At 40.9% G+C, this 14,435-nt stretch overlaps 1 protein-coding gene across 1 annotated transcript in view; it reads left to right on the top strand.

The window, feature by feature from the left end:
• Positions 1–14,435, top strand: part of LOC122800364 (radial spoke head 14 homolog) — a 189,705-nt gene that overhangs the window by 73,406 nt on the left and 101,864 nt on the right. Inside the window, exon 3 of the mRNA XM_044069813.1 lies at positions 2,137–2,273. Coding sequence (XP_043925748.1) covers positions 2,137–2,273 — 137 coding nt within the window. The remainder of the gene's footprint in view (positions 1–2,136; positions 2,274–14,435) is intronic.

Raw genomic sequence — 14,435 nt, 5'->3', positions numbered from 1 at the left:
CCACTTAGAAGGACTTCCAGACTACTGTGGCGATGTAACTATCAAAGGAGAGACTACTGTCCACCTGGGACCCAAGGTCTCTTATCACACATTCAGTGTTAAGTAGATTGCTGCCTATAACATTAGAAGATGTCCTGCAGTATAATACAACACAATACAATACAATACAACACAACACAACATGACACAATACAAAAAAATACAATACAATACAGTACAATACGATATAATACAATACAATTAAATACAGTACAATGCAATACAGCACAATACAATATGATACACTACAATACAATGCAACACAACACAATACAATACAGTAAAATACAGTACTATACAACACAGTATAATACAGTAAAACACAATACAACATAATACAATACAATGCAATGCTATACAATACAGTGCAAGATAGTAAAATACAATATAACGCAATACAATACAGTAAAATACAATACAACATAATACAATGCAATACAACATAATACAATGCAATACAACACTATACAATACTGTCAAAATACAACATAATACAATACAGTAAAATACAACACAGTGTAATGCAATACAATACAGTATAATGCAGCAAAGTACAAGGCAATACAGTATAACACAGCACAATGCAATACAGTGGAAGACAGTACAGTACAAATACAAAACAGTACAGTACAGTATAGTGCAATGTAATACAATACAATGCAGTACAGTGCAATACAATACAATATGATACAATACAATGGAATACAATACAATACAATAGAATGCAATACAAGGTAAAGCAAATTTTAACTACACTACAGCATAAGGCAAAACAGCAAATGTTAACTATCACATGCAATATACAAAAATTAGTATATAAAGAAAAAACAGAAGAGAGAGCTCTTGGAAATTCTTATAGTCCACCGAGTTACATTTCAGTTTTACTGTAGCAATGAAAAAGTATTTGATCTTCTCCTGAAAGCACAGAAGCTTAAATCATGCAAGAAGACCAAAAGGCCAGTACAGATAGAGGATGGTTTGGAAAAAAGTAATAATTTTTAATGGCTTTTTTTTTTTTTTTTGCCAAACTGATAATTTAACAGTTTGTCAATTATATAACTAATACACAGTTACTTACCCACTCTATTTCATCATCAGTAGAAATGGAACCCAGAGTGATGTAAATGCCTCCCACCTGGCCATTAATATTAGTGCTATAAATGTGGCTCTGTATGCTTAGTCTTCTGCATTTGGAAGCTAACTTTAAAACTGTATAATCTTCTAAAGGCTGCAAAACAAACTTTTCTTTTACGCAGAAACATACTGTTTTGTGTGAAAAGAAAACTCTGTTTCACACCTTTAGACATGATCTTTAAGTAGTATTTTGTGAATCAGAGAAAGGAGGATGACATGCATTAAAGTACGAGCCCACAGACATCATATCTATCTTTCAAACTGTGTCAGATGCTTAGGGGCACCAACAGGAATGATAGGACATATTCAAAAAATCCAGTCCACTGCCACATGGATCACAGCTCTTGCTCCTGGCCCAGCTGGCTGTCACCCAGAAGAATTAATGGGATATAGGGCTCTTGTTCTATGGAGCAAATGGTGTCATTGGGGGTGGTGAGAAGGACGAGCTACATATTCAAGCAAAACGACTGGGCCAAACGAAAATATTTTAATTTACTCTTTCTGTAAGGAAGTATAATACATGGCTGGATTCCTTTTACAGTCATTTCAATCAATGTTTATCCTAACCACTTTCTGCATTTATTTTACAGTGAAGTAAATTTTATTCATATATCTAACGTCTCTAATAAACTGTTACACTTATCTCAGCATATGTTGGAGAGCTTAGAAAACTGTACTTTGTTATGGCTTAAACATGTTGGTTGGCATGTTTTATTGATTTAGTGCTTGGTTTCAGCTAATTAAGGAAGCTGGGTCTTCAAAATGTGTCTGTTTATTGTCAATGCAAAGACAGTATACTGAAGTCTGGAAGATGGGACTAGAGAGACAGCATGTATTGTGCATATAAAGAAACAAAGCTGGGTGGCAGGACATTTCTTGACTGAGCAAGTTACTAGGTGGGAAGATCATAAATGTAGAATTATACAGTCATTTATTTTGTTGTTGTTAATTGCATCTGTCTAGTGTTCCCCTGGAAGGTAAAAAGAAGATATGTGAAGAAGAAGTGATTCCTTTGCTTGTTCGTCTGCTAAGTGACCAGGAACCAAAAGTCCAAGCAAATGCAGCAGGAGCTCTGATGTCAGCAACCATCACAACCCAAGGTAAATTTTCATCATGAGTGAAGTTAAGTCCAAATTCTTAATGTTGGCATCTTCCTGTCACATTATGTTAATTTACAAATAAGTTGCTGAAGTGATTAGTGAACATCTGTATCACTCCACACAGAGACAGATCCTGGTCAAATAGGGCCCTAGACAGGGTTATGGATTGACACTACCCCCGAGCCATACCAGTATCCCATTACTTGGCTATTTGTCATCAATTATCATAAAATATTGTTCAAACCTGTCATTGTGCTTGATATTTCTTTTTTCACATCTACAATGATCACAGAGATTTGGATTTAATTTAAAACTTTTATTTCAAATTTTACAGCAAAAATACTGACAGACATTTTCTAAACAAAAAACAATTTCAGACAGAAAGCATAACATGATCAACAGTAAACAACTCTTCTCTTGAAACTCACAATTGTTGAAAATGCATCTGGCAACCCATTTAACTATGAGACCTGCTGGGACTCATAGTCAAGTAGCATATAGCAAAGCACTAATTAGTGTCTATGTGAAGGCTGCAGGAATTGAAAAGAGATGTGCAATTCATTTTCTATCAGTTTGGCATAGTCCACTGGATGCAAGTGTCCCTTTTCAGGGGCAGCCTTTGAACACTGTCTGGTGAACTGACTTGGTCAGAGTTGTTACATAGCAGATAAATGAAATCTGAGGGAATTAAACCATGCACTACATAGGCAGCTCATAGCCTTTCTCATCCAAGCAGACTATAGTAACCAAACACTGTGCATTTCATATTCGTGTGCATGCAAAAAAACAAGGTTAATTAAATTGTATGCACAGTTAAAATATTAACATTAAACTCTTGCAGTTCATACTGTCCAGTCAACAAAACAAGGAAACCAAATATTGTGTCAAATGAACATGGCTAATATGGTGATGTTCCTGTTTACTAAAATCACTTCCTTCCTTTATTGCAGGAACCAAGTATTTATACACACACACACACACACACACACACACACACACACACACACACACACACACACACACACACACACACACACACACAAAAACAAACACACACACACACACACACACACACACACACACACACACACACACACACACACACACACACACACACACACACACACACACACACACACACACACACACACACACACACACACACACACACACACACACACACACACACACACACACACACACACACACACACACACACACGCACACACACACACACACACACACACACACACACACACACACACACACACACACACACACCACCACCACCACCCCTTAACTGTCTCCTTCAAAACCACTGTTTTGGCATTAATGAAAATGCACAGTCTGTTTGATTAACGCATTCCCTAGCTTTAAATCTCTTGGGATGACATGGGTAATACAGCTACAGTGCTCCAGATATCTCCTGTGTGTGAAGGACAGTGCTTCAAATCTCCCACAGGAGTCGAAACTGCAGCAAACATGCTGTTGGCTGATGTGCAGGAGAACAACTGATGGAAGAGAAAGTGAAAGTCTATGCATACATACATGCTGATTGACTGGAAGAAAGTGAGTGTGCGTGTGTGTGTGTGTAAGTGTGTATGCTGATTGGAAGAAAGTGTGTCAGTGTTGACAGAAGACCTGTGCTTCCTTTTGGATGGCAGCAGAGAGAGTATTTTTTAAATTTTTTTATGGCCAGGCCAGGTCCCTCCATCCCATCTAATACCAGGCCCTAGGCAGCTATTTATATCACCTTGTGCTGGATACAGCCCTGACTCCACTCCTATAAAGCTGCACAGACCACTGCCATAACCCATACTCTCAGTGGCTGTGAAGGTTCCACATTCACTTTTGATGCCCAGAAACCTATGGGTCCTTTCACCACATCATTTTTTGTATTCACATTTTAGCACTGACACTACAGTGCAGCATTAGGGGATGCTGCACTCCTGAGGTGTCTCGGTTTGGATTAGCCATTAAACTGAGTTCCAGCTGCCTGAGTTGGTGGCAGCCCATCTATATGTTAGAGAGCCCATGACATGTAGCAGAAGGAGTAGGGGTATTAAAACATTCTGTACAACATTCAATAAAAAACAAATTTACACAAGTTCAGAATATCATAAACTGAGGGTAATATAATAATTACCATATGTTTTGCTTTTTGAGCCATGAACGACCCTATCCTGTTTGACCTCCTGTTTGTTTTTACAAAACCAGTGGCTCTACAAATACCCATACTAAGGACCTAAATCTACATCAGTAAATAAAAAAAGACTCATTGCTAGGATAGGCTTTTAACTCAACATATTCCTAGCCTATGATATAAGTTACCACTGCAGGTCAAGCAAAGTACTATTTTGACTTTTAAGGGAAACGTAATACTCTCCCCTCTAGTTCTGATTGCAGGTGATTTGTCCCTCTCCCCTCCAGTTTTGACTGTAAGTGACTTTATATCGGATTTGTCACTGTCCCCCTCAGTTCTGACTGCAGGTGATTTGTCCCTCTCCCCTCCAGTTTTGACTGTAAGTGACTTTATATCGGATTTGTCACTGTCCCCCTCAGTTCTGACTGCAGGTGATTTGTCCCTCTCCCCTCCAGTTTTGACTGTAAGTGACTTTATATCGGATTTGTCACTGTCCCCCTCAGTTCTGACTGCAGGTGATTTGTCCCTCTCCCCTCCAGTTTTGACTGTAAGTGACTTTATATCGGATTTGTCACTGTCCCCCTCAGTTCTGACTGCAGGTGATTTGTCCCTCTCCCCTCCAGTTTTGACTGTAAGTGACTTTATATCGGATTTGTCACTGTCCCCCTCAGTTCTGACTGCAGGTGATTTTTTTCACTGTTCCCTCAAGTTTTGACTGCGGGTGACTTTATATCAGACTTCTCACTCTCCATTCCAGTTCTTATGCAGTGGAGCTATAATTATAATCATGTATGTTCAAACAATTCCACCTTCATATATCTATCCTAGTCTATATAGAAACGTACACCCTCATTCCTGTCCTGAATGGAGGCTGAAGTTGTCTTCACCATCCCACTTCCTTTAAGTACTGGAAAGCCAAGAAGTCGGTCACAGAGTTCAAGATTATACCTCCTGGTAATACATTTTAGTAATGGTCAAACTTTTGAATCATCTGATGGTCATCGCATTAATCACTGATGCAGTAGCCTTAACTATATGGGTTGCATCCTGCCAAGGATATAGCAGTCATCCAGCTTCCAAAGCTTCAGGGCACCTTCCACATGCCTAAACTGTCAGACAGCTGAAGCTGAGCTGACTAAAAAACAAGTGTGGGTGTGAAGCCCTTCAGGGCTTTACTGCCGCCGAAGAGTACGCTCCGTTGAGACGTTTGAGGATCAATGGTTGGCTTGTGCTGTTCCTATGGTAGCTAGGGTACCTTTTTGGCTAGGCTTGTATAGGCTCTAGGGCCAATAGCCTAGTACCATCCTATGAACCTTTGTGGAAAAAACAATTATCTTATTTGTGTTGCCGTTTTATCACTTTCCTCTAGGAGTGTTGTGTTCTTACGGACTGGCACAAGAGTGTAACACACTTTTAAAACTGAGCACTCATTTTTCTTCTCATTTTAAAACTGCTGCAAAGTACCTGAAAACATTTTTTCTGTGGCGAGATTATATTTATTTACTTTTGTGGGACTGGCATAATGTTTTAAAGTGTTTTTACTGTGTTTTTCTGTCAAAAAATAACTTTTATAGACTGGTAGTGTTTACAAGCATTTGCTGCCTGTCTTCTTTCAAGTACCTTGACAAAGGTAAGAAAATGGTTACAGAGTTCAAAATTGTGACCTCCACCACCTCAGTTAATACAAATTAATGATAGCCAATCCTTGGGAGTTTCTGCATTTTTATATCTCCAAACTACAGACAAGTACAAGAGTGCAGTATATGATGTTTCCTCTGGAAGAACGACTTAGGTTTATGTCAAAATGGAGGGTCATTGACATTATTTTACCAAATTGCTACTTTATACTATTTTTTTTTTTTTGCTGTTGTGACTGTGATTTTAAGCAGTTTAAATTTCAAATACCTCTGCCCTTTTTAGCATAGGCTAGATTCAGCCTTATGGAATCTAGACTGTCTTGTATCACTTGAGTACTAAAAATAGCTCTTCAGTGAGATACTGAAAGATATGAGGCATCTGTTGCTTCCAACTAACTGTAAGTGCCTGTTCTTGCTCTTATATTGCACTCTTAATATGTATTTGCATTCTACTGTCTGTTTGAATTGTCGGAAGTGTTTTTGGCCACATTCTACTGCATACTGTACTAATTTGGCTGTGGCATAGCCCATTTCCAGGCTTGCTATTTCTGGGTCTGTTTTATAACCTCTGAGCATCAAATTCAAGCCATCTTTGTTGGAGAAGGCCTTTCTGCACCCTTGTGGGAGGGGAGTGCTGTCTGGGTCCCATCTAATAGAGGGTAATTGGACTAGAACTCAGAGAGTGCATCCTTATTTGCTGGTTTGAGTTAAAAGAGTTATTTCTTGTTTTATATAAGCCCTGATTCTGCACTGTCTTGCATGTAACAATGGCAGTGGTTACCATTGGTGGTTATAGTAGCAAGCATTTTGCTTGTTAAATTTTCTCTTAGAGGTTTTTTTGCAGCTCAGCTCTACTGTCAGGTAGAACACTAAGCCTAAACTCAGAGGTAGCAACAGACATCTCACCCACTAGCCATTCCTAAGTGCGACCTCTCTTCCTGACCATATAAATTTACCTAACACTATAGATGACAACTTCCCACAGTTTATCCAGCCACCTTGGTCAACATGGGCATCCTGAGACAGTGTAGTAACTGCCTCATGTTCACTGACAACCTCCTGCTCCTTGACCACACAAACTCAACATGTGAGATATGCAACTATATTAAGAACCTTGAATCCATGCTCTCTCACACACCAGCCAGTACATATGACAATGAGCAAGTCATCAGCATGCACACCACACCTCCTACTCCACTCAAACCCACATCACACATACCTGTATATGCAGTTGTCCTCACCAGAAACATACCTAAACACCAGAGACCTCCCAAACACAAACACAAGCACTCTACACATAATACTTTCTGTACAGAGCACAATTCACATAGTAGCTCACATTACCAGTGTCTCACCTGCCAAGTCCTTAAGGCAAAACACAAAACCAGGCACATCAGTCATAGGTGATTCCATCGTGAGACACACAGATGTCCTTCTCACCAGGTTGGATAAGGAGAAGGTCACAGTCAGCTGCCTGTCAAGTGTCAGGATCCTCCATATCACAAATGCACTCAAGTCTCTCAACAACAGGTACTGTTATGAGTCTGTCATAGTCCGTGTTGGTGTGTACGACTTGAGACATGCGTCTCTGGACTGTATGAAGACAGACATGATTGAGCTTTCGATCTGTGTGTCCCTAGCCCTAAGCAGCATTTCATCTTCACCTATGATCCTATGACGATGCCTCAATACAAAAAGAAAATGATCAACTTCAGTAGTTGGCTTAGTTTCAGAGATGCTCTTCATTTGTCACCCCTGGGATTTCGGCTACTGGCCAAGGCTCTTGCCCCCCATAGTGCCTAGCTGGTAAACGCTAGGAGTCTTAACATGAAACTGCATTCACTGGAAGCGTCCTCACCTTGGAAGACATAGACATTTGTGCAGTCATGGAGACCTGGTTCAAGGCTGTGGAGTGCACTCCAGGAATATTGGGATACACCTCCTTCCACATGTTCAGACCACAAACTGATGGTGTGAAAACTAAAGGAGGTGGTGTATCAATTGTCATTAAAGATAAATACACCTCCAAATTGGTTAGACAGCATGATTCCCTGGAGATACTTCAGGTGCAATTAACTGTTGGTAGGACACCTATTCAAGTCATTGCCAGCTACATAACCCCCTCCCCCCTGCATGAATCAGTACACCCACTCTGCCTATTTGAATATACTTAAGTCTATCGAGATACATCCAAACACCATGGTTTTGTGAAACTTTAACTACCCATCCACTGACTGGGAAAATTACTCATGCACAAACTCACTTGCACAAAGGTCAACATCCTGGATCTGGTGCTTAATAATATGGGGGACCACTGTAGCACCCCCATTGTGAGGTCTTCCCTGGTGAGATCTGACCATAAATCAGTCTCATTTGAAGTTACTATTACACCTGCCCCCCCTCTTATGGGATGGTATAAATTGCTTCACTGACCTCTCCCCTTAGATGGAACTGGCATCTATGCCAAGTTCTGCACAAATGCTTTATGCAAACACCTGAACAACTGCACTGACTCAGCCCTATCTGATAGGACCAAAACATGCTCCTCAAGGAAGAGCAAACCTGTCTGGTGGACAACTGCCATTACCGATCTTTACAATAACAGGAAAAAAATGCTGTCTAAGAGTATGAGGGAGCAAGTCCTAAACTGGAAACACTATCTCCTCAGTTTAAACAAGCAAATAAGACTTCTTGTGAAGTCCTCCAAAGTTAACTACAAATCCAAATTAGCTTTTTCAAGTAAGGACAACCATAAGGCATTCTTTAGTTACATCCGTAACCTAAAAGGAAAGGCCCAGATTTGTGCTGAACTGGTAATTAATGATACCATATATAACAAGCCTGTGGACATTGCTAACCTGTTAGCCAACAGGTTCTATGAAAACTTCTCTACCCTGTCCTCGCCACACTTATCCCAAGACATCTCTACCACCTGCATCCACCTTGTATCTCTAAAGAGCAGGTCATGAATGCCCTCTCTAAGGTCAAAAATACAGCATCTATGGGACCTGATAACATCCCAGGCTGCATCCTACATGGACTCAAACATTTTGTACTCTTTTCAATCATAGTCTAAGCACTGGCTTTATCTCAGCCGAATGGAAAAAGGCCACCATTATCCCCTTGCACAAAGGTGGTGCTTCCACTGATCCCAGGAACTATACACCTATTACTAGCCTTTCTGCAAGGCCGTGTAGAGAATCTTCATGGACCTTACAACAAAGATATTGGTAACCTCAAAACACTTAACCCTACTCAATTTGGATTTGTCAAAGGGAGATCTTGCCTGTTAAACCTGCTGGACTTCTTCGAGACAGTCACCAAGGCCCTTGATGAGGGGAAATCTGTGCTTACAGCCTACCTAGACTTAACCAAGGCTTTTGACACTATCCCCTACTCAGGCATAATTGACAAACTCACCCAGCTAGGTATCAACCCATATATCATTAGATGGGTCACTAACTGGCTCACTGATAGAACCTATACAGTCAAAATAGGGGAATCCACCTCCAACAGCACACGTGTAACCAGTGATGTTCCACAGGGATCAGTCCTTGGACCTCTACTGTTTGGAATCTATTTCTCAGAAGTGCAAGCTACAGCTAAAGGTCTGTGGCTAACAAAGTTTGATGATGACTGCAAACTGGGAGCGGTCATAGAATCTCCAAATGATGTCAACATCCTACAAGAGGGTCTTAAACAAACAAATGACTGGTGCCAAAGTCATGGCCTTAAACTTGATGCAAAAAACATGACTTGTACCCCATCAGGTATATGTTAATGCTTAGACTGAGGAGCACCTTCATATGAAATTTAGTTTGGTAGTCCTTCCTTCACATACTTGTAGTATAAACAGATTCAGAGTCTCTCTGCTCCCAGTGCCCCCACTGACTCTCACTCTGATGTCCACCAGAGTGGACTTGTGCTAAGACGTTAAGCGGTATGAGGCATTTCCATGGCTATAACTAACTGGTTAATTGAAGCTATTTACATGGTTATAACTTTATGTTTAACTGCACTTATTTCCATGGTTATAGCTATTTGTTTAATTGTAGTTATTTTTTGGCTATAACTATTAACTGTACTTATTTCAATGATTCTGTCTTTTTAACTATACTTATATAGCTGTATCTGTTTAACTGTACTTGTTTCCATGGTTATAACTAACTGTTTAACTGATGTTATTTCCACTAATATAACTATCTGTTTAACTATACCTATTTCCATGGTTGTAACTATCATTCTAACTGTACTTATTTCCATGGTTATAACTCTGCTTAATTGTACTCAATTCCTAGAGTATAACTATCTGTTTAACTGTAGTTATTTCAGTGACAGGGTTGTGGATGGATGGATGGATTTCAGTGACTATAAATCTCTGTTTAACTTTACTTATTTCTTTGGTTATAACTGTTAGTTATAGTCAGGTAAATAAGTACATTCTGTTTAACTGCAGTTATTTCAGTGACTATTAACTATAACTTTACTTATTTCCATGGTTGTAACTATCTGTTTAACTGTACTTATTTTCATGGCAATAACAGCTATTTAACTGTAGATCTGATGTTGTCATTTTCATCCATTCCTCAACCAGTAGGTTTTAGATCAGACCTTGGATCCAACTTCAGCCACTTTTCAGACTTTGGATCCATAACTGAAGATTATTGCCTTACACATAATCCTCTCTAAACCTGCCTTTTTCTTTCCTTTCTTCTGTCTTCTACTAGACAGTTAGTAGTTTTATTACCATTGTTGGTATTTGTCTTGGTATTTCAGTGAGTAGGCTTAGTCTTTTCTTGGATAGTCATGTCAGAAAAACCCACTGGCTTTAAGAAATGCCCCTCTTGCGGGCACAAAATTCTCAGTTTGGATGTCCAGCCTGATTGCATGGGTCTACTTTGACCCATCGAAATTACGTTTCAACGAAATGTAATAAGGCGAGCTGTTTTTCACAAAAGTGCACTTTTGCCAAAATGCACTTTTGCGAAAAACAAATTAAATGAAAACAAAAAAAAAAAACAAACAAAATAAAAAAACACAACACTAACCATATTTATGCAGGGGGCACGCTCCCCTGCACACCCATGCCACCGCTACTTTTATATTCCACTCCAAGATCGCACTACAGTAGGGAAAAGGGAATATTCCCTTATCCCCACTTTGCCGCGATCTAAGCAACAGCCCCCATTGCTGTTCGCTTAGGTGCCTTTTTGTGAAAGTGCATTTCAGCAAAAATGTACTTTTGTGAAATAGAGCTCACATAATTATGTTTTGCTGAAATGTAATTTCATTGTGTCGAGGTAGACCCGATTGCATATACTATCTTGGTGCAGGGCATCTGAATGTTGAGTGTGAGATCTGTCCATGGTTCAATCACAGGTTTCTCTTAGTGTGCATAAACAAATTAGTTGTAAAGGGATTGATGCCTTCTTCCTTTTCCTTTGTTTCTGGAGCTTCTCCCTCCATTAAGGGGCCAGTAGAAAAGACAAAAGGGGAATCATCTGGAAAAGACAAGGAAGTGCTCCCACGACCACTGTCCTCTATCAACTCAGAGAATGGCTTGCCCTGAAAAAAAAAATCTGTAAAGCTTTGGATCCAACCATCTCTATGAATCCCACTGCAGCAACTGCCTCATGTTCACTGACAACCCCCTTCTCCTAGTACATAATTCTTCTACTTGTGAGAAATGCATCTATATCAGTAAACTGGAATCCATGCTCTCTCGCACCTCAGTCAGTACCCCTGACAAAGAGCAGACTGCCAGCACAAACACCACACCACCCATATCACATAGCCAAGCACAGCACACACCCACATATACAGAGGTCCTCAATAAAAACTTACCTAGACAGCAGAGATCTCCAAAACACACTCATAGACATTCCACGCACAACTCCAAACATATCACACACAGCGGACAACACACCAGTGTCTCACAAACACAGCCCATAAGGCATAACAATAAACTCATACAGCCCATAAAGCACAACATTAAACCAAACATACTAGTCATTGGCGACTCAGTTGTGAGACGCACCAATGTCCCACTCACCAGGCTCGACAAGGAGAAGATCATGGTCAGTTGTCTGTCAGGTGCTATAATCCTCCACATCACGCACGCACTTAAGTCTCTGCACAACAGGTACAAGTATGACTCTGTCATTGTTCGTGTTGATTTGAATGACTTGAGATGTACCTCCCTTTACTATATGAAGAGAGACATGATTGAGCTGTCAGAGTATGTGTCCAAGGCAGGTATGACCCAAGCCCTAAGCAGCATCCCACCTTCACCAAGAATGATCCCACAATACCAACAAAAAATAATTGACTTCAACAATTGGCTTAGTTTTTAGTGTCATTCTAAGGGGATCTAGTATCAGTCTGCCTGGGATGACATGGTTGACAGGCCTCGATGCTTCACCAGAGATGGCCTCCACTTGTCACCCCTGGGATTCAGGATTCTGGCCAAGACTCTTGCCTCTCCCATTGTGCCTTTTTAGGCAATGTCCCACAGACAAATCTTCCAACATAAAAGATCTGTCAAAAAGCAAATTGAAGGTCATGCTGCTTAATGCTAGGAGCCTTAACCTGAAAATGCACTAAATGGGGGCTCTCCTAACACTAGAAGATGCTGACATCTATGCAGTCACAGAAACGTGGTTCAAGGCTGCAGAGAGCAGCCCTGCCTTACCAGGCTATACCGCATTCCACACATTCCAACCACAAAATGATGTTAGGAAGACAAAGGGTGGTGGAGTTTCTATTTTCATTAAAGACAAGCACACCTTCAGACTGGTTTGCCAGCATGATGCACTAGAACTTCTCCAGATGCAATTGGCAAGACACCCATCCAAGTTATTGCCAGCTATAGACCCCCTTCCATGACTCAGGACACCCACTCCTCCTACCTGGACTTACTTGAGTCCATCAAGGTACCCCTTAACAACCTGATCCTTGGTGACTTCAACTACACCACCATAAACTGGGTGAACTATTCCTGCTCTAATGTACTCATCCAATGATTACTTGACTTCATCAGTTGTAACGCACTAGACCAGCTTGTCCAATCCTTCACAAGGGGAGATACCATTCTAGACTTGGTTTGCACCAACAAGGGCGGCTGCTGCACCACCCCCATAGTAAGTTCTTCCCTGGTGAGATCAGACTTACCAGCTCAGTCTGTCTCATTCAAAGTGTCTATTCCGTCCACCCCCCCCCAGCCATAACCAAGTTAAAAAACTTCTCAAAAACTGACTACAACCTTCTAAGGGAAGGTATCAGTAGCTTCACACCACAGCCCCCCTCATTGGATGCAGACAAATATGCTGAACAGTATATGCCAGTGCAGTATACAAGCACCTGTACAACTGCATGGACTCAGCCATACCCAACAGAACTAAAACCTTCTCCTCAAGGAAACACAAACCTATGTGGTGGGCATCCTCTATCAACAGGCTTTACACCAAAAGGAACAAACTGTTGTCCAAGGGTGAAAAAGCACAAATTCCCAATTGGAAAAACTCCCTCCTTAGCCTCAACAAGCAAATTAGATCACTAGTGAAAACCTCCAGAGCCAGTTATGAATCAAAACTAGCTTCCAGAACAAAGGATAACCACAAAGCCTTTTTCAGTTATGTCGGAAACCTCTATGGCAAAACCCAGGTTTATTTTGAATTAGTTCTTAGCAGTACCACTTACACTGATCCTGTTGACTTAGCCACCTGCTAGCTGATAGGTTCAGTATAACCTTCACCCCCTGTCCCCCCCAAAGGCTCATTCAACATCCCCGATACTTGCCTCGCACCTCCCTGGACTACATAAAAAGAGACATAGAGGAGTTCGATCATGTAGCCCAGGCTGGTATGACCCTGACCCTGAGTAGCATCTTGCCCTCACCAAGAATGATGCCACAGTATAAAGACAAAATGATCAATTTTAACAATTGGCTAAGCTATTGGTGTCATTCAAAGGGGATCCAGTGTCTGCCAGCCTGGGATGACATGCTCGATAAGCCACGTTGCTTCACCAGGGACGGCTTGCATCTGTCACCCTTAGGCTTTCGAATACTGGTGCCTTTTTTAGGCAAGGCTCAAAAGACAAACCCACCTCCATAGATAATACCAGAAACAAAAAACTAAGGGTAATGCTACTCAACGCCAGAAGTCTAAACCTCAAGATGCATGCACTCGAGGCACTCCTCAGTATGGAGAAAATCGATATCTGTGCAGTAACAGAAACCTGGTTCAAGGCTCCAGAGAGCACCCCAGCACTACCAGGATTCAACTCATACCATTCTTTTCCACCCCAGAACTCAGACCGAAATACTAAAGGCAGGAGAGTATCCATTTTCATCAAGGATACCCACACCTCCAGGTTAGTGGC

This window comes from Protopterus annectens, chromosome 4.part0 (assembly GCF_019279795.1).
Source record: "Protopterus annectens isolate FY-2018-M chromosome 4.part0, PAN1.0, whole genome shotgun sequence".
NCBI classification, from domain to species: domain Eukaryota; kingdom Metazoa; phylum Chordata; order Ceratodontiformes; family Protopteridae; genus Protopterus; species Protopterus annectens.
The sequence above is the reverse complement of the archived record's forward strand: the minus strand, read 5'-3'. Positions and strand labels throughout refer to the sequence as shown.